This window comes from Procambarus clarkii, chromosome 17 (assembly GCF_040958095.1).
Source record: "Procambarus clarkii isolate CNS0578487 chromosome 17, FALCON_Pclarkii_2.0, whole genome shotgun sequence".
NCBI lineage: Eukaryota > Metazoa > Arthropoda > Malacostraca > Decapoda > Cambaridae > Procambarus > Procambarus clarkii.
In genome coordinates, this window is record NC_091166.1 from 38,148,448 (window position 1) to 38,168,478 (window position 20,031).

General features: G+C 42.4%; 2 protein-coding genes across 2 annotated transcripts in view; one reads left to right on the forward strand and one right to left on the reverse strand.

The window, feature by feature from the left end:
• The window catches only part of LOC138365658 (uncharacterized), a 125,328-nt gene extending 116,346 nt beyond the window's left edge, over positions 1-8,982 (reverse strand). Inside the window, exon 1 of the mRNA XM_069326144.1 lies at positions 8,516-8,982. Coding sequence (XP_069182245.1) covers positions 8,516-8,770 — 255 coding nt within the window. The 5' untranslated portion in view covers positions 8,771-8,982. The remainder of the gene's footprint in view (positions 1-8,515) is intronic.
• Positions 8,983-9,570: 588 nt separating this feature from the next.
• Positions 9,571-10,137, forward strand: LOC123772537 (keratin-associated protein 10-2-like). Its single transcript, XM_045765778.2, has one exon. The coding sequence runs from the start codon at positions 9,571-9,573 to the stop codon at positions 10,135-10,137; it is 567 nt and encodes a 188-aa protein (XP_045621734.2).
• The last annotated feature ends 9,894 nt before the right edge of the window (positions 10,138-20,031 follow it).

Consider the following 20,031-nt stretch of genomic DNA (forward strand, 5'->3'; position numbering starts at 1 on the left):
GAAGTTCCTTCACAGATTGTTCTACTGCAGTTATTAGAAACAATAGTAATAGTAATAATTGGCGACAGTCAAAGGGGGTTATCTTGAGATGATTTCGGGGCTTAGCGTCCCCGCGGCCCGGTTCTCGACCAGGCCTCCGCTTTGTTACACATCCCCAGGAAGCAGCCCGTAGCAGCTGTCTAACTCACAGGTACCTATTTAGTGTTAGATGAAAAGGTCCATCAGGGTGAAAGAATCTCTGCCCATTTGTTTCCTCTTCCACCGGGGAATCGAACACGGAACCTTAGGACTACGAATCCCAAGCGCTGTCCACTCAGCCTTCAGGCCCCCTATAAGGAATAGATACACCTTATTTCACGACACTTGTCGATTTAGCCAACTGACAGCCCGTCGGAGGCGTGTTAATACACTCGATAGCACAACTCAAACGCCCAAGTACAAGATAACACGAATCAGGCGCGTGTATGCCCGTGATAACTTGATACAGAGTTGCGTGCACACAGCTTATAGCCCGATACAGGTGCGTGAATACACATGCCGGCTCGCAGAGAAACTAGAGAGTTCGTGAGCCTATACAAGTTGCTTGTGCATGCTCATAGTCTCTCAAGATAATATATTCACGCAAGCATTCAGAATTCTCAGTCACTCTCTCTCTCTCTCTCTCTTTCTCTCTCTCTCTCTCTTCCTCTCTCTCTCTCTCTCTCTCTCTCTCTCTCTCTCTCTCTCTCTCTCTCTCTCTCTCTCTCTCTCTCTCTCTCTCTCTCTCTCTCTCTCTCTCTCTCTCTCTGTCTCTCTCTCTCTCTCTCTCTCTCTCTCTCTCTCTCTCTGTCTCTCTCTCTCTCTCTCTCTCTCTCTCTCTCTCTCTCTCTCTCTCTCTCTCTCTCTCTCTCTCTCTCTCTCTCTCTCTCTCTCTCTCTCTCTCTCTCTCTCTCAGTCTTTACTCAAATTCTTCTCTCATGCGCACGTGCAAACACACACACAGGTCGGCGTTCAATCCCCCGACCGTCCAAGTGGTTGGGCACCATTCCTCCCCACCCCCCCCGTCCCATCCCAAATCATTATCCTGACCCCTTCCAAGGGCTATATAGTCGTAATGGCTTGGTGCTTTTCCCCCCTGATACTTCCCTTCGCTCTTATACCTGCAGATTCCTCGCATCTTGCTCTTCTGGTTCCTCAGACTCTCTTCCAAGACGGTTCTGCCACTTCTGATGCGGTTCAGTTGGTTCTCAGGTTCTTAACTGAATCACATGTATTTTCGGCCGGATTCTTCTTGTTTATCTTAGGCTGGTGGTCTTAAGAGGAATGTCTTTCTACCACTGATACAACGCAACATCAGTGGCTTCTTTGTATGTGTGTGTGTTTGTGTCTTTACTATTTCTGTCTGCGGAATCGAGTTATTAGCTCTTGGACGTCGCCTTTCTAACCAATCTATTTTTTCTCTTATATCTTCTACATATATTACTCTCTTAACACACACACACACAATGTCCCCCAGGAAGCAGCCCGTAACAGCTGTTTAACTCCCAGGTACTTATTTACTGCTTGGTAACAGGGGCATCAGAGTAAAAAAAAAATTCTGACCATTTATTTCCACCATCTCAGGGGATCGATCTCCGATCAACAGGACTACGTATCCAGCGTGCTGTTAACTCAGCTATCAGGCGTCCTTTAGTGTGTGTGCGTGCGTGCGTGTGTGTGTGTGTGTGTGTGTGTGTGTGAAGGTGTGTGTGTGTGTGAAGGTGTGTGAATGTGCTCACCTATTTTTTGTACTACCTATTTTTGCTTGCAAGGGTTGAGCTCTGGCTCTTTGGTCCCCGCCTGTCAATTGTCAATCAACTGGTGTACAGGTTCCTGAGCCTATTGGGCTCTATCATATCTACACTTGAAACTGTGTATGGAGTCAGCCTCCACCACATCACTTCCTAATGCATTCCATTTGTCAACCACTCTGAAACTAATAAAGTTCTTTCTAATATCTCTGTGGCTCATTTGGGCACTCAATTTCCACCTGTATCCCCTAGTGCGTATGCCTCTTTTGTTAAATAGCATGTCCTTAACTACCCTATCAATTCCTTTGAGAATCTTGTATGTGGTGATCATGTCCCCCCTAACTCTTCTGTCTTCCAGCGACGTGAGGTTTAACTCCCGTAGTCTCTCCTTGTAGCTCAAACCTTTCAGCTCGGGTTCTAGTCTGGTGGCAAACCTTTGAACCTTCTCCAGTTTAGTCTTATGCTTGACTAGATATGGACTCTACGATGGAGCTGCATACTCCAAGACTGGTCTGACCTATGTGGAATACAATCTTCTGAATGATTCCTTACATGTTTCTAAATGCCGTTCTTATGTTGGCCAACCTGGCACATGCCGCTAATGTTATCCTCTTGATATTGGCTTCAGGGGACAGGTCTGGCGTGATATCAACCCCCAGGTCTTTCTCTCTCTCTCTCTGACTCTTGAAGAATTTCATCTCCCAAATGATACCTTGTATCTGGTCTCCAGCTCCCTTCACCTATCTTCATTACATTACATTTGTTTGGGTTAAACTCTAGCAACCACTTATTCGACCATTCCTTCAGTTTGTCTAGGTCTTTTTGAAGCCTCAAGCAGTCCTCCTCTGTCTTAATCCTTCTCATAATTTTGGCATCGTCAGCAAACATTAAGAGGAATGAGTCTATACCCTCCGGGAGATCATTTCTCCAGTATATCAGAAACAGGATAGGACCGAGTACAGAGCCCTGTGGGACTCCACTGGTGAACTTCACGCCAATCTTAGGCCTCTCACTGTAACTCTTTGCTTCGTATTGCTTAGGTACTCCCCTTATCCACTGGAGCACTATACCAGTCACTCCTGCCTGTCTCTCCAGCTTATGTACCAGCCTCTTATGGGGTACTGTGTCAAAAGCTTTCCGACAGTCCAAGAAAATACAGTCCGCCCAGCCTTCTCTTTCTTGCTTAATCTTTGTCACCTGTGTGTGTGTGTTTGTGTGTGTGTGTTTGTGTGTGTTTGTGTGTGTTTGTGTGTGTGTGTGTGTGTTTGTGTGTATTTTCTTCTAGTTGTATTCATTTAGTAGTGCTTGCGGGGGGTTGAGCTCTGGCTCTTTGGTCCCGCCTCTCAACTGTCAATCAATCAACTGTCACCTCCCCCCACCCTACCCCCACACACACCCCGGATTTTCGTCTTAATGTGTATATATGTGTGTGTGTGTGTGTGTGTGTGTGTGTGTGTGTGTGTGTGTGTGTGTGTGTGTGTGTGTGTGTGTGTGTGTGTGTGTGTGTGTGTGTCGGAGGCTGTGAGGACCACCGCCCATAACCTAACCAGCCGGGCTGTAAACCCAGTTAAGAGCGACCCAAAAAGCTCTCTCTCCAATCCAAACAACATTAAAAGAATAAATTAAATGCTCACTACCGGAGGGAAAATCTGCTGCCAGAAATAAATTTCCAACTGTTCGTTTCCCGGAAATTTTAATATTCTTTTAGATTTAAAATGTGGCAAATACAATAGACGTTTCATTAATATAAATATATTAGTATCGGTTATAATAGATAAAAAAATGACAACGTCACAGATGATATTAATCAAAGTAACGATATTTATTGATGTACAGAACTCCAAATATCACGTACGTGAGATCTGTCTCGTAGCATGCAGCCTAAGCCTTCAGAACTTATCGTAGTAAATATGAAAATTTGCTGAAGAAAATTAAGACGTATATGTTAGGAGATGAAGCTAATGAATAAAGCCTTATGTCTGTGAAAAACGTAAGACTTACGTGTCTCTCTTTTCACAGCCTTAAGTCTGTGAAGGAGAGAAGCATCAGTGGTGACATGATCGTGGCAGAGTGCTCATGATGCCAGAGTGCACAAAGTACTCATCACAATTAGAGGAGATTATCAAAGAACTCGTGAAACTAAGGCAGACAAAAGTATTCACTAAACTTGAGTTGGGACCGACAGTAAATGAACACAAGATAAACTCCTGGTAAAATTTTGAAAAGCTAGCCCCAAATATATTAGAAAGACTAGATACAACGTGACTAATTAAAATTACCAATTTAGGGAAAAGGCGGACAACCTTTATTTAAAATTAAATAAAATGGTCATAAATAGATATTACATAAACCAAAGCGTTTTGAGAAGAGGTAGTGTAGGCCAGATAATTAAACTCTTCGAAGCAAGAACCCAACAGCTGGAATTCATCCCGAACAATCAATAAGAGATGAGTTTGCATCTAAGTACAATAAAGCATTTTTTGTGATGCCTATTATCGTCAAAAACAGCAATTTTATGGCACTAATACTTAAGATATCAACTTTACATCACTTATACTCACACTCAGCATCACTTGCACAATAAGTCCCCATCACCACAACATCACATACTCAACATCCAACCAGCCTGTGTGACACACAAACCTTCAACATCATCAGTACAACTCGTTTTCTACACATCAAATGTACAACGCATACTCACCCAACATCACTTATACAACACAACCTCACCACCCAACATCAATTATACAACACAACCTCACCACCCAACATCAATTATACAACACAACCTCACCACCCAACATCAATTATACAACACAACCTCACCACCCAACATCAATTATTCAACACAACCTCACCACCCAACATCAATTATACAACACAACCTCACCACCCAACATCAATTATACAACACAACCTCACCACCCAACATCAATTATACGCCACAACCTCACCACCCAACCTCATCACCCAACATCAGCCTCACTCCCGCCTCCAGCATCTGGCTGAGCGATGTGGCACTGAGCCTGGCATAAAAAAAACGAAAACACAAAACCCTATTGTACCCATGAATCCTTTTCATGGTATTTTGATTTACATGACCTTTAAAAACCACTAATTAAACTTTTAAATCTTTCCTCGTTTCATCTTCCATGTTTTAGGAATTTTACTAATGTCCTTGTAACATAAAAGATATCCATATGCAGATGAGGAGTCACAATAACGTGGCTGAAAAACTCTCCTCCCTCTCTGTCTTCCCTATGTATTGCCATTGCCTCCTTCATCTCTTCACAATCGACTTTATAATGGTCCAAGACGGACCGAAACGTCGTCGTCTCTTCACTTTCTAGTATGTGATTTGGTCAAAATAAATGACATCCTTCGTACAGAGAATTATGGACAAGAACACACGGGTATGGTAATGAAAATAACTAGAACAATACTCCCTCACTAACATGAGAACACAGACAAAGGCCAAATAAATAAAAATTGTCATCACTGGCGTAATGGTACACGAGAGAGAACCTCAGAAACTTTGTAATGTGCTTCTGACGAGATGTGATGGCAACTATAGGGTCAGGCAAAAACTTAATTTGTCCTAGTGACAAAAATTAATTTGTGCACGGCTACTTAGAAGGGTCTAAGCAGCCGTGTGACACATTAATTGACCGTTTTCGTGACGTTAGGAAACGTTAGGAGGACGGGCTGACCTGTTCTCTCACAAAGAACGTCGCTTTTCGCTCGTATGCGTTACATAAGGTTAAAAATCGTCGTACTAGAAAATGAAAACGGCTCGCGAAGGTGACGTACTGTCCCGTTTTCTATTTTGGGTCCTCTGGTAGGTTAGGAAAGAACACTTTAAATTCACCGTTTTTTTGACGTTGGGAAACCTTAGGAGGACGGACTGGTGTGTGTTGGGTTAGTGGTTACTTCTGCATAAACTGCCAGAAAGACGGAAATCCTTTGAAACAGTCGAATGTAGCAAAAATCTGGACACCTGCCCACGTAAAGGATGTAGCTTTAAATTTAAGTAAATAGGAATGACGTCGCTCAACCTCACAAGGCATTTAACTTATTATCTTCAAGCTGGCGCCGTTAAAAATCACATGAGAGATGTCCTTGACATCACTTTAAAAAGAGACATGCTAAATTTAAACACCTGTATAATAGGCAAAGCCTAACACGCACAAAGATAACAAATTCTTTATACGAAATATAACAAAGATAGCAAGATTGTCAGAGTAGTTAACAGATGGAATGCATTAGGTAGTGATGTAGTGGAGGCTGACTCCATACACAGTCTCAAATGTAGATTTGATAGAGTCCAATAGGCTCATGATTCTGTACACCAGTTGATTGACGGTTGAGAGGCGGGAACAAAGAGCTAAAGCTCAATCCCCGCAAGCACAACTAGGTGAGTATATATATATATATATATATATATATATATATATATATACATATATATATATATATATATATATATATATATATATATATATATATATATATATATATATAATTTATTACATTTTCAAAGACTTTAGTTTACACAAACACACACAACTTTAACTCAATAGAGCTTAAACACCTTTCGGTTTTTATACCTACATTTGGGTGAAGTGACATGTTACAATAGTTTTATATATATATATATATATATATATATATATATATATATATATATATATATATATATATATATATATATATGAAAAAGTCCTGGGGACCATTCAGGCTTGTTCGCATATATATATATATATATATATATATATATATATATATATATATATATATATATATATATATATATATATATATATATATATATATATAGATATATAGATATATATATATATATACATATATATATATATATATATATATATATATATATATATATATATATATATATATATATATATATATATATATATATATATATGGAGTGAACAACGAACATAAAAACACTGATCCAAGTATGCGGAAAACCCACATTTGAACAGTTAGAGAATTCTGAACGCGTTTTCGGCTCAATTCGCCTTCATCAGAGCAAGATAGTGTGTGTGTATCTCTATCTTGCTCTGATGAAGGCTAACAATGCACAAGACTCAATTATCGCATTACGATGTGGCTCCTGTTCTTCATCTGGCAACTCTGGGCACTCCAGATGGTGAAATATATAATTATGTAATTCCAAAGGCTTTGTAATAAGGCCTTGGACGTATTCTTAAGTCCACAGAGCCTTAGTGTTGACTCTTTGTATCATATTCTATGTTATAAAAAATATACTTATTATTCTCATTGGTACAATGGAATGTAAAGCTTGAGTTTGAAGAGAAGTATACCAATTCAAGCTGTAAGTGTATATACACGATATTACATTGAATTATATAATTTACTAATATGTTCTTTATGTTTACTATTCGATTATAGAGCAGCATTTTACTTCCTTTGAATGAAAACGCGTTCCTATAATTTTATAGCCGAGTGATGTTTGGCAATAGAAAACTAAAGTATTTTGTTAAGAGTGACTTGCCTTTTAATGTTCCAAAATACTAAGGTTAAATCACCTTATTTTTCCATCTGCTGAAGTGGATCAAAAAGAAATTTGAGCTCTTTCAAAGGATTTATATACATTCCCGTTCACGACACCTTTAAATGGTGGTGATGACAGTATTGTGACAGTATTGTGACAGTATTGTGACAGTATTGTGACAGTATTGTGACAGTATAGTGACAGGGCACACTGCAGAGTTGGCCTGAGTGGGAATGATTTATTCTGATCACAACACGAAAGACCTCAAGCTGAATCCGTCGCTGCTTCCTTTTGTTTTTGTTTTTTTCAGAACTGTGGGTTGGGAGTCTAATATTTTATTGAGTTTCTTGGCAATCTCAGTGGACTGATTTTCTTAACTTTAGATCATTCGCCGTTGACGGAATTTGGTTTCTTTCTTCATTTGCATTCATTAACTATCTGTTTCATCCCTCCGTTCTATCCCACCTCCTTGTCCTTATATCCCAGCTGCTTGGCTTCATATCCCAGTTCCTAATCCTCATATCCCAGCTGTATGTTCTCATAGCCCTTCCATGTGTTATATAGTCGTACTAGTCTAGCGTTTTCTCAAGATAATTTACGTGTGTGTGTGTGTGTGTGTGTGTGTGTGTGTGTGTGTGTGTGTGTGTGTGTGTGTGCGTGTGTATGACACACAAACATGCACACTTAAGAGGCAACTCGCAGCAGCTATATCACTGGTATCCATTTCTTGCTAGGTGAACTTAGCTATCTCGTGAAAGAAACTACCGATTGCTGTGTGTGTGTGTGTGTGTGTGTGTGTGTGTGTGTGTGTGTGTGTGTGTGTGTGTGTGTGTGTGTGTGTGTGTGTGTGTGTGTGTGTGTGTGTGTTTGCATATTTATGTGTTGTTTGTGTCTGCATGTGTGTGTGTGTGTGAGGGTTTTGTGTGTCTGTGTAAGAAATGTATGCATACGTGTGTGCAGGTATTCAAATTGTTCATAGTGAACAATAAACTACTGCATAATTTATTATGCATTACCTTAATACCTGCTCCGAGAACCCAGGTGTTACTTAGGGACCACAATACTTCTCCTGAAGGCAGGACTCGATACAAATGCACTGCATGAATGCCCTTGCAACGATGCAAGAATGAATGTGGGTGGAAATGTCGTGTTGTCATGCATGAGTCAAAGGGGGTTGGTTTAGGGATGGGGAGGAGGACGCCCATACCTCTGGTGTGGGCGCGAGGAGGCGTCTGAAGAGGCGGGTGTGGGCGTGAGGAACAGGTAGTGGGTGCTCGCTTATGCCTTCCTCGCACCGCAAGATGGGTCCTGCATCGCGGGTTTGATCACTGGACTTGAGTGTGTGTCTATCAGCGTTCACCAAAGCCATAACCCAGCATGGCTCGCCATGCTGAGCCGAAACGCCCCAATCACTACCAGCTACAGACGATACGACCCATTTGCTGGCATCATGTACATGCATATTCCATTATATATATATTTTCTACATATTTTTCCCCTTTTTTTCAGCGTTCACTGTTATCGTGATAATATAATGCTTATTATCATTTATAGAGCTGTAAGCGAGTGTGTTTCTTTTTATCTCTGGATTGTTTAAAACAATGATTAGTGTTGTATATTTTCTGTGAATGGTGAGGGTGGAGGGAGCGAGCGAGGCCAGCCTCACCTGGCGAGGACACAAGCTATACTGGAGACCCGGGCCGCGACGGACCTGCCTCCTGCTGCCTCTGTGGCCTCGTGGTTCACGCTGCCGAGGGGAGGTAAAGGTTGTCGTGCTGTGGTGCAGGTTCCTCTCACCAGCTGTGTCATGCTGTGGTACACTGTCACCAGCTGTGTCATGCTGTGGTACACTGTCACCAGCTGTGTCATGCTGTGGTACACTGTCACCAGCTGTTTCGTGCTGTGGTACACTGTCACCAGCTGTTTCGTGCTGTGGTACACTGTCACCAGCTGTTTCGTGCTGTGGTACACTGTCACCAGCTGTTTCGTGCTGTGGTACACTGTCACCAGCTGTGTCGTGCTGTGGTACACTGTCACCAGCTGTGTCGTGCTGTGGTACACTGTCACCAGCTGTGTCGTGCTGTGGTACACTGTCACCAGCTGTGTCGTGCTGTGGTACACTGTCACCAGCTGTGTCGTGCTGTGGTACAGGTTCCTGTCACCAGCTGTGTCGTGCTGTGGTACACTGTCACCAGCTGTGTCATGCTGTGGTGCACTGTCACCAGCTGTGTCATGCTGTGGTACACTGTCACCAGCTGTGTCATGCTGTGGTACACTGGTACCAGCTGTTACGTGCTGTGGTACAGGCTCTGTCACCAGCTGTGTCGTGCTGTGGTACAGGTTCCTGTCACCAGCTGTGCCGTGCTGTGGTACAGGTTCCTGTCACCAGCTGTGCCGTGCTGTGGTACAGGTTCCTGTCACCAGCTGTGTCGTGCTGTGGTACAGGTTCCTGTCACCAGCTGTGTCGTGCTGTGGTACAGGTTCCTGTCACCAGCTGTGTCGTGCTGTGGTACAGGTTCCTGTCACCAGCTGTGTCGTGCTGTGGTACAGGTTCCTGTCACCAGTTGTGTCGTGCTGTGGTACAGGTTCCTGTCACCAGCTGTGTCATGCTGTGGTACAGGTTCCTGTCACCAGCTGTGTCGTGCTGTGGTACAGGTTCCTGTCACCAGTTGTGTCGTGCTGTGGTACAGGTTCCTGTCACCAGCTGTGTCATGCTGTGGTACACTGTCACCAGCTGTGTCATGCTGTGGTACACTGTCACCAGCTGTGTCGTGCTGTGGTGCAGGCTCCTGTCACCAACTGTGTCATGCTGTGGTACAGGTTCTGTGATACAGACTCCTCTCTATTATGAGCCTATGTACCTATTTTGTCTAGTGTTTCACACATATATATCAACATTTTGAATGTAACTGGTGTTCCACATGGGTAATGGGGTGGTTTTACCACCCTTGTGATAATTGCGGTAACTGGCAGACCTCAAAATAATAGGCATCCATTAGTCTCAGGAGACTATGGAGTTGCGCTCTGGAGTGACCTCTCCAGGGCGCAAAGCCAGGGTACGTTCATACGGAGAAGAAGCTGTCACCCATGCAGCAAGTCCACCCTCTCCACGGCGCCGAAAGTCTCCAATGGAAAGTCAAACGCCAATACGATTGGTTCCAGCGCCGTCGCAGGAACTGTGAGCTCCAGAAACCTCAAAATAATGACGTCAAAATTACTTCATTTAATGAGTTCTGATGAATATGTCTCCTCATAGTTGCTGTTGGTGATTGAAGGTCAACAAATATTGAGAGCCACGTGGAGTTGTATTGCACTTAGGACCATGGGACAAGGTTCGTGTTTTGGACGTGTAATTACCCTCTATTAATATTGGCATTCAACTGTTCCAATCAATCAATAACATTCTTAAAACATGTGAGCTTTCAGTTCAGCTGCACGTGAAGACAATTATACAGTGTAGTATTTTTTATTAAGACTTGCTTGAAATATTTCTTATTAGTATATATATATAAAAAACTAGAAGGGGTACCACCTCTGGTGCAAGTGTAGGGACCCATAGCCTCGGAGAAGAAAATAAAGAGTACCCAGAGAAGACCTTGTGGATCCTCACTGAACACTTTGATATTTTCTTCTCCTACCACCCCTATTCTTTTGGTATGTGTGTATATTTATCTAACTTTATTTGAAAATGTCATTACACAGAAAAAGTTACAATATTGATTACATGCAGGGTGCAAGGCTGCTTGTCACAAGTTGTACAGCTCCTCCAGCTCCTCAGATGGCGGGCAGGAACCATGGATGCAGTGAGCATTTCCTCTCTGGATTGCCACACTAAGGCGCTGAAAAAGAAAACTGGCAGCTCTAGGGTCTCTAGTTGTTTCGATTAGCTTAGACCCCAACTCCTTCAAATAGCTAGCAGCACTTTTACCCCAGGCACCAAGTGTCTCTGAGGCAATATATATATATATATATATATATATATATATATATATATATATATATATATATATATATATATATATATATATATATATATATATATATATATAATATATAATATATAATATATATATAATATATAATTTTTTTAGGCGATATTAGTTTAATCTAATCAAGTATTAAATAGAATGAATAGTAAATTTAGATAAAAAATTAATTACTTCATTTTCTTTGATGGTTTTCGTATTGTACCAGGTGGTAGGTGATGAGCTCAGGTGGTAGGTGATGAGCCCAGATGTGAGGTGATGAACCCAGGTGAAAAACGATTTTCCAGAAGAGTATTTAATGTAACTTGAAATAGCTGACTTTTTGACTAATATGATCGAAGTAAATCAAAAGCAATTTAACTAGGTGTTGGCTGTGCATTGTCACATTTACATGTATCATTACTGTAAGTTACTCCTTGTTCGATGCCTTGGATGAGCTAAGTGGCCTATATTTGTTAACGAGGAAGACACCACTCTGTAGTAATTCTATAATCCTGCTCGCATCCGTCTAGATAACGAGTCGGTCCAGAGTAAAGATGTTATTGGTAATGATTACACTAACGTAGCTAATGAGGATGCTACACGAGTAAGGATATGTCGATCTCTTCACTCAGGTGGCCGATAGATGTATCTCCCTCTAAGTCTGTAATAACGGTAAGTCTATGGAGTTGTGAGTGTATCAGATAGACTCGAGTATATCTGTACAACCCTCTTTCTTCCCTCTTTAATATCATCTAAAGCGGAATGATATCATTTATCTCTTGTCACGTATCACTTGATACGTGACAAGTGGAAGCTGAGCATAAACAGAAGGAATCGTAACACAACGCATTTAATAATAATAATTGTTATTTGCAAGAAGGTACAATGGGTTCGTAAAATTTCATAAGACTGGTATGTTTACATTCATGGAAGGCCACTAACACACACAGCGATTTGGGCAGGTCCTTAACATAACTTCAACTTGAACCATATGATTTACCCACTTTCCCTCTTCTCAATTTTGATCGAGACACGAACCTCCCTTATCCTGGCCTCCTCCCTACACCACACGCTCATCAGAGCGCGTGTTGGAGGGCTCTAAAACTTGAGTTCTTAAGGAGATGAATCATGATCGCATCTCGTCCGTACCCCAGTGATGGAATCCCTCGGTCTCCCCAGTCATCTTAGACTCTAGCCTCATTCTGCAATATGATACAAGATGCCTAACACACACACACACACACACACACACACACACACACACACACACACACACACACACACACACACACACACACACACACACACACACACACATTTGAGATTAAATGAAGTGTCGACGTATCTGTCCGTTTTGGACCATCATCAACTTGTTTATAGAAGGATTGTTTGATTGATTGAAGATTAATCCACTACAAGAGGTTGCACGGGCATGAGTAGCCCGTAGGTGGTAGATATTTTGTTGAGTGAATGTGATCTTTGGTCTTGTAAGAAAGCGTGGTAGAGACAGTCACTATATAAGGCAGGAATGTGAGGTGATAGGCGAGAAGGTAAGATGTAAACCATCAATTTAATTGGAATAACGAAAGCTGAAGTAGGTTTAATAGGGAAGAGAAAGAGGTGAAATAGAAACACAAACAATAGTAAAAGAGGAGAAACAAAATGAAATAGTCTAAATGGGTTAAATCTTGTGGTTATATTACACCCTCATGTCGTTATCCAGATGATAATCTAATGGTTATCTTGCCTTTTCGCTATCTCCAAGTGATAATTACTGTCAATGCACTAATAGCACAAGAGTTCTTTCAGTCAATACATTCGCCCCCACTCGAATACAACAGCATAATACAATTTATCCAATCGACTGACTTAGTGCCACTTTTGAGTGCCCGTTGGCACGCCCTCCTCACCATTAGCTTAAGTGATCCTCCAAGTCATTAATTAGTTTAACATATAACCTCCTCTTCGCCTTGAAGATTTCACCACATAATAGCCAGTGGCACTTACCATTGTCGGGAATATACTTTCTAGTATTATATTTTGCACTCTTTTCCCTTCAAGCAAAGCTAATCATGCAGATCAGGCGGCACAATAACGTGGGTGAAAAATGTTGACCAAATCCCACACTAGAAAGTGAAAGGACGACGACGTTTCGGTCCGTCCTGGACTATTATCAAGTCGATTGTGGACTTCGACTTCGGGGGGCCTGGTAACCTGGTGGATAGCGCGCAGGACCCGTAATTCTGTGGCACGGGTTCGATTCCCGCACCCGGCAGAAACAAATGGGCAAAGTTTCTTTCACCCTGAATGCCCCTGTTACCTAGCAGTAAATAGGTACCTGGGAGTTAGTCAGCTGTCACGGGCTGCTTCCTGGGGTGGGTGTGTGTGTGTGTGTGGTGTGGAAAAAAAATAGTTAGTAAACAGTTGCTTGACAGTTGAGAGGCGGGCCGAAAGAGCAGAGCTCAACTCCCGCAAACACAACTAGGTGAATATACTCCCACGTCAAAGCACCTCCACCACACACTCCCACATCCCAGCACCTCCACCACACACTCCCACATCCCAGCACCTCCACCACACACTCCCACATCCCAGCACCTCCACCACACACTCCCACATCCCAGCACCTCTACCACACACTCCCACATCCCAGCACCTCCACCACACACTCCCACATCCCAGCACCTCCACCACACACTCCCACATCCCAGCACCTCCACCACACACTCCCACATCCCAGCACCACCACCACGCACACTCCCACATCAAAGCACCTCCACCACACACTCCCACATCCCAGCACCTCCACCACACAACCGTCGATATCGTCGTTTTACTGGAGATATCGTAGCTAAACAACGGTTATCGTTCATATAACTGCTGTATTCACTCGCAGATTGTATTCTGTATCCATTCCTGGATTGTATTCTCTATTCACTCGTGAATTGTATTCAATATTCATTAATTGTATTCTGTATTCGTTGATTGTATTTTATATTCATTGATTGTATTCTATATTCATTGATTGCATTCTATATTCCCTTGGTGATTGTATATTATTTTCATTCGAGGATTGTATTCCATATTCACTCATGGATTTTATTCAATATTGATTAGTTGATTGTATTCTATATTCAAGCATGGATTGCTCTGTATATTCCATTGCATATTGCAATAGTTATTGATATGTGTATTGATTCTAGATAATTACTCCTGACCTCTGTTGCATTATTTCTCTCTCAGGGTTTAGGTTAGGTTAGGTTAGGTTAGGTTAGGTTAGGTTAGGTTAGGTTAGGTTAGGTTAGGTTAGGTTAGGTTGTTTTGACCTTTCTTGAGTAGTTTAGTGGATAGTATATAATCTCTTAAGATGGTATAGAGAGCACCTCAGTGCGTTTTCACACACTCAAGGTCACCACTCCTTATCCTGGCATTCACTAAGATGCTTTTTCAGAGTTTTAGCAACCAATTATCAGCCATATTCTATGGGATTATAGATGAAGATAAGTGTGTGTGTGTGTGTGTGTGTGTGTGTGTGTGTGTGTGTGTGTGTGTGTGTGTGTGTGTGTGTGTGTGTGTGTGTGTGTGTGTGTGTGTGTGTGTTGGATATATTTGATGGAATGTGTTCAGATATATCTAACGTGCACTTGTTTCCATTTATATTTACAAGTATATTATTTAATCCGACCGGAGATAAATGTCAATTCATCGGAAATCATCATAAATTACATTCTATTTACTAAGTCATCAACTCTGTTGCCTCCAGTATCCTATGTGCTTTCTACTCCCAGAAATGTAGCTATATCCTCATTAACCTGGAAAGATGATCAGGTTTTACTCGGGTAAAGCGACGGCCGTTCTAATGACAAGTTCGATCGGCGAACGTTCGAATGGACCATTGGCGTTCGATCACAGATTGGCCAAGTGGATGGGTCTCGTTCCTTTACTCCGTTCTCATATCCCTGCTCCTTATCCATGTGTTCCTTCCATGTTAGGGTCCTGAGATTCCATGAAAGCTTAAGGTTTTCTCCTCATGTGAATCTCATCCCTTCGCTCCTGCCTCGGAGTAGAGCTAATATCCGGCCTAGCACTACTCTGTCTCACTTCGGAGAAGAGGTAACATCCGGCCAACTCTCCCGTGGCCGGATGTTACCTCAACTTACTTATATGTCCTGTCATCAGCATTTGTATCCCTTTGGCATTAATGAGTCCAGGCAACTTCTGTGTTATTGATCAGCATGCTGTGAGTCACGCTGACTCTCCTGTAATCCATAATCCATCCCATGTTTACAGACACCAGTGTGACTGAAACACCACTAGCAGACACCAGTGTGACTGAAACACCACTAGCAGACACCAACGTGACTGAAACACCACTAGCAGACACCAGTGTGACTGAAACACCACTAGCAGACACCAACGTGACTGAAGCACCACTAGCAAACACCAGTGTGAGTGAAGCACCACTAGCAGACACCAACGTGACTGAAACACCACTAGCAGACACCAGTGTGACTGAAGCACCACTAGCAAACACAAACGTTACTGAAGCTCTACCAGTTGTACACACAGGAGCCAGGAACACTACCGGCAGCGAAGGCAAAAGCAGGAAATCTGTAACAATCCATCAGAATTAATGGAGTGGGAAGTAACACAGAGGAAACAGATACTGACGGCAGTGTGTAGCCCCTTGACTGTAAAGCTGCCAGGAAAATATGAAATAAATATATATATATATATATATATATATATATATATATATATATATATATATATATATATATATATATATATATAAAGTATCGTTAACTTGACACATTTTTAAACTTTGACGCTCTTTGGGAAACGTAAACATCGATACTACATAATACAGTAATAGGTTTTCAGCATGAATTACAATGTAGATATAGTTCTTCTTTGCATATTCCTGGCGACAGGATATGCTGTATCGAGCAGTGGCGGTCTCGCTGGTGCTTAGAAGGTATTTAAGGTAGGAGAGAGGCACGCACAAGCTTGTATATCACGCTGGAGAGTAACGTCCTTCCCTAACCAGAGTCATGGCGAGGTACAAGTGGTGTGGGTGTCTGGTCACCAGTGGGAGATAGGGTCAGCAGTTATGACATGCTGAGGGTGGGGTCAAGCGTCATCCCCTTATGGGTTGACCCCTGGGTGGAAGTTGAGTAGGGGTCATCTCTGGGAGGTAAAAACACGAAGGGTTTGATGATAGGCAAGAGTGGAGGGGCTTGGAGGTTAGCACTGACAAAGACCTCGTCATAACATCATTAAACTCACCATAGTCCTTGATTCAATAAAATAGAATTTACGTGAAATATAAGAATCATCTCATCGTGATCAAAGGCCGCCAACTTTGTTATCGTTAAAAGCTTTTCACTTTGTTAAATGTTTCCTGTAGTTAATTACAATGTCTGTTGTATAGACCCTTTAAGCTAGGCATCATTAATGTCTAATTGTTCTATATTTTAGGTCGATAACCCATATATTAGCACGCAAATCCTCGCCTTTATAGGCTAGTAAATCCCACTTCCCCATCAGCAAATGAAGATGAATGTCCGGATTCTCCTGTCAACGTGAAGCTGATTTATCATAGTCGAATTTTAACTCGTGATGATAGCAATGGACTTTTCTAGTCAGTGTTTCACAGCGCCATGATAAATGTAACCAAGATTTCTGTTGGGACGCATTCTTCTGTGGTGAGTGGAACGCATTGTTCTGTGGTGAGTGGGACGCATTGTTCTGTGGTGAGTGGGACGCATTGTTCTGGGGTGAGTGGGACGCATTCTTCTGTGGTGAGTGGGACGCATTGTTCTGTGGTGAGTGGGACGCATTGTTCTGGGGTGAGTGGGACGCATTGTTCTGGGGTGAGTGGGACGCATTGTCCTGTGGTGAGTGGGACGCATTGTTCTGTGGTGAGTGGGACGCATTGTTCTGTGGTGAGTGGAACGCATTGTTCTGTGGTGAGTGGGACGCATTGTTCTGTGGTGAGTGGGACGCATTGTTCTGTGGTGAGTGGAACGCATTGTTCTGTGGTGAGTGGGACGCATTGTTCTGTGGTGAGTGGGACGCATTGTCCTGTGGTGAGTGGGGCGCATTGTTCTGTGGTGAGTGGGACGCATTGTTCTGTGGTGAGTGGAACGCATTGTCCTGTGGTGAGTGGGACGCATTGTCCTGTGGTGAGTGGAACGCATTGTCCTGTGGTGAGTGGAACGCATTGTCCTGTGGTGAGTGGGACGCATTGTCCTGTGGTGAGTGGGACGCATTGTTCTGTGGTGAGTGGAACGCATTGTTCTGTGGTGAGTGGGACGCATTGTTCTGTGGTGAGTGGGACGCATTGTCCTGTGGTGAGTGGGACGCATTGTTCTGTGGTGAGTGGGACGCATTGTCCTGTGGTGAGTGGAACGCAATGTCCTGTGGTGAGTGGGACGCATTGTCCCGTGGTGAGTGGAACGCATTGTCCTGTGGTGAGTGGAACGCATTGTCCTGTGGTGAGTGGGACGCATTGTCCTGTGGTGAGTGGAACGCATTGTCCTGTGGTGAGTGGAACGCATTGTCCTGTGGTGAGTGGAACGCATTGTCCTGTGGTGAGTGGGACGCATTGTCCTGTGGTGAGTGGGACGCAGACGTGTTAAAGTCCCGATGGTCCAGTGGTAGAGTATGCGCTTGACAATGCCAAGCCCGTGGGTTCGCGCCCACCTCTCAGCCCCGGTGGATTTTCTCATTAATAATAATAATCTAAATACTGTTAATTATAAACAAATAATACTAAAACACCACAAATAACACTCAACACCAGAGAGCTTATGTGTACTTTGGCATTATAAAATCAATGATTGGGCGATGTTTTCAACACTGTATATATATATTCCCGAAACTAATTGCTTTGGCCTCAGCACGCACAGGCATTGATAACCTTTAATATATTGTTGTGTGTTGGACCTTTCTAGGTGCTCCAGTTTAAATACAACTAATGTGTGAGTGTGTATATATATATATATATATATATATATATATATATATATATATATATATATATATATATATATATATATATATATATATATATATATATATATATAATATGGGGTTATGAAAACTGACGGCATTTGTTCATTTGGAGTTATTATAAATACAGAATTGTAATCTTGATTGTTTCAAGACTTTATAAACAAAGATATTGTATATAACGTATTGTGTTAATTTAGGATATTTAATTAGTATAATGTATATTTCAGTTTATGACATTATATGTATAATTTATTGTGTTTTTGTCGTCCGCGGTTCGAGGCCCCGATGGACCAAGGAAAGGGGGACAGTATCCCCTTCCATTACGACTATATAGCACTTGGAAGGTATCAGGATAAGGATTTGGGATGGGACGGGGGAAAGGAATGGTGCCCAACCAATAGGACGGTCGGAAATTGAACGTCGGCCTGCATGAAGCGAGACCGTCGCTCTACCGACCAGCCCAAGTGGTTGGGCAGATTTCGTTTGGTAACCCAAACGAGTATTTATTATATTTTAATCAAACATTTTAAGCTATTACTTGAAAGTACAGAAAAATGGTGGATCATTTATTTCTGTTTTAGAATATACTGATATTGTCCAGTAAGGAAATAAGCTTCATCGGGTTTAGATTATTTACCAGTTCTCTCTCTGTCTCTCTCTCTCTCTCTCTCTCTCTCTCTCTCTCTCTCTCTCTCTCTCTCTCTCTCTCTCTCTCTCTCTCTCTCTCTCTCTCTCTCTCTCTCTCACTCTCTCTCTCTTTCTCTCTTTCTCTCTCTCTCTCTCTCTCTCTCTCTCTCTCTCTCTCTCTCTCTCTCTCTCTCTCTCTCTCTCTCTCTCTCTCTCTCTCTCTCTCTGTCTCTCTCTCTCTCTCTCGCTCTCTCTCTCTCTCTCTCTCTCTCTCTCTCTCTCTCTCTCTCTCTCTCTCTCTCTCTCTCTCTCTCTCTCTCTCTCTCTCTCTCTCTCTCTCTCTCTCTCTCTCTGTCTCTCTCTCTCTCTCTCTCTCTCTCTCTCTCTCTCTCTCTCTCTCTCTCTCTCTCTCTCTCTCTCTCTCTCTCTCTCTCTCTCTCTATCTCTCTCATCCCCCTTCCTCATTAATGTAGATAATGAAACCAGCGACAAAAAGTAATGGACAAGGCAAGAGGACGACAAGTCACATGAGATGGAACAGATAAAGCTGGGAAGTAAGAGAAAAACGTGAGCTGTATGAATAATGAGGTATGATTAGATATAATGCTGTATAATGAGGCGAGATAGAGATGAGGAGTGGCATGAGGAGGAAGGGAAGGGAACTCTCAGGGGAAAAGCGCTGAGCTATTACGACTATATAGCGCTTGGAAAGGGGGGGGGGAGTTAGGATACGGATTTGGGATGGGACGGGGGAAAGGAATAGTGCCCAACCACTTGGACGGTCGGGGATTGAACGCCGATTTCCATGAAGCGAGAATATTCACTCGGAGGCTTATAAATATAATAAAATCCACACATAAGACTAATTTACAAATGTTAACAAGATACAGTAGTAAAGTGCATGAGAAATAATAAAGTGGGTAAGATCAGAACTAGAGACTAATATTACACAGAATACATTAATATATATGATGCTGAATCAAGTGATAACGACAGAACTAGGAGGGGGAAGTGCAGTTCAATGTCTTCAGTGAGGGTCATGTATCATACTTGAGGATAACAGATCACACATTCTGTGTCGTGTGTTCTAGGACACAGATAACAGTTA

Coding starts and splice junctions, on each gene's coding strand:
- LOC123772537 (XM_045765778.2), top strand. CDS start 9,571: ATGCTGTGGTACACTGGTACCAGCTGTTACGTGCTGTGGTACAGGCTC.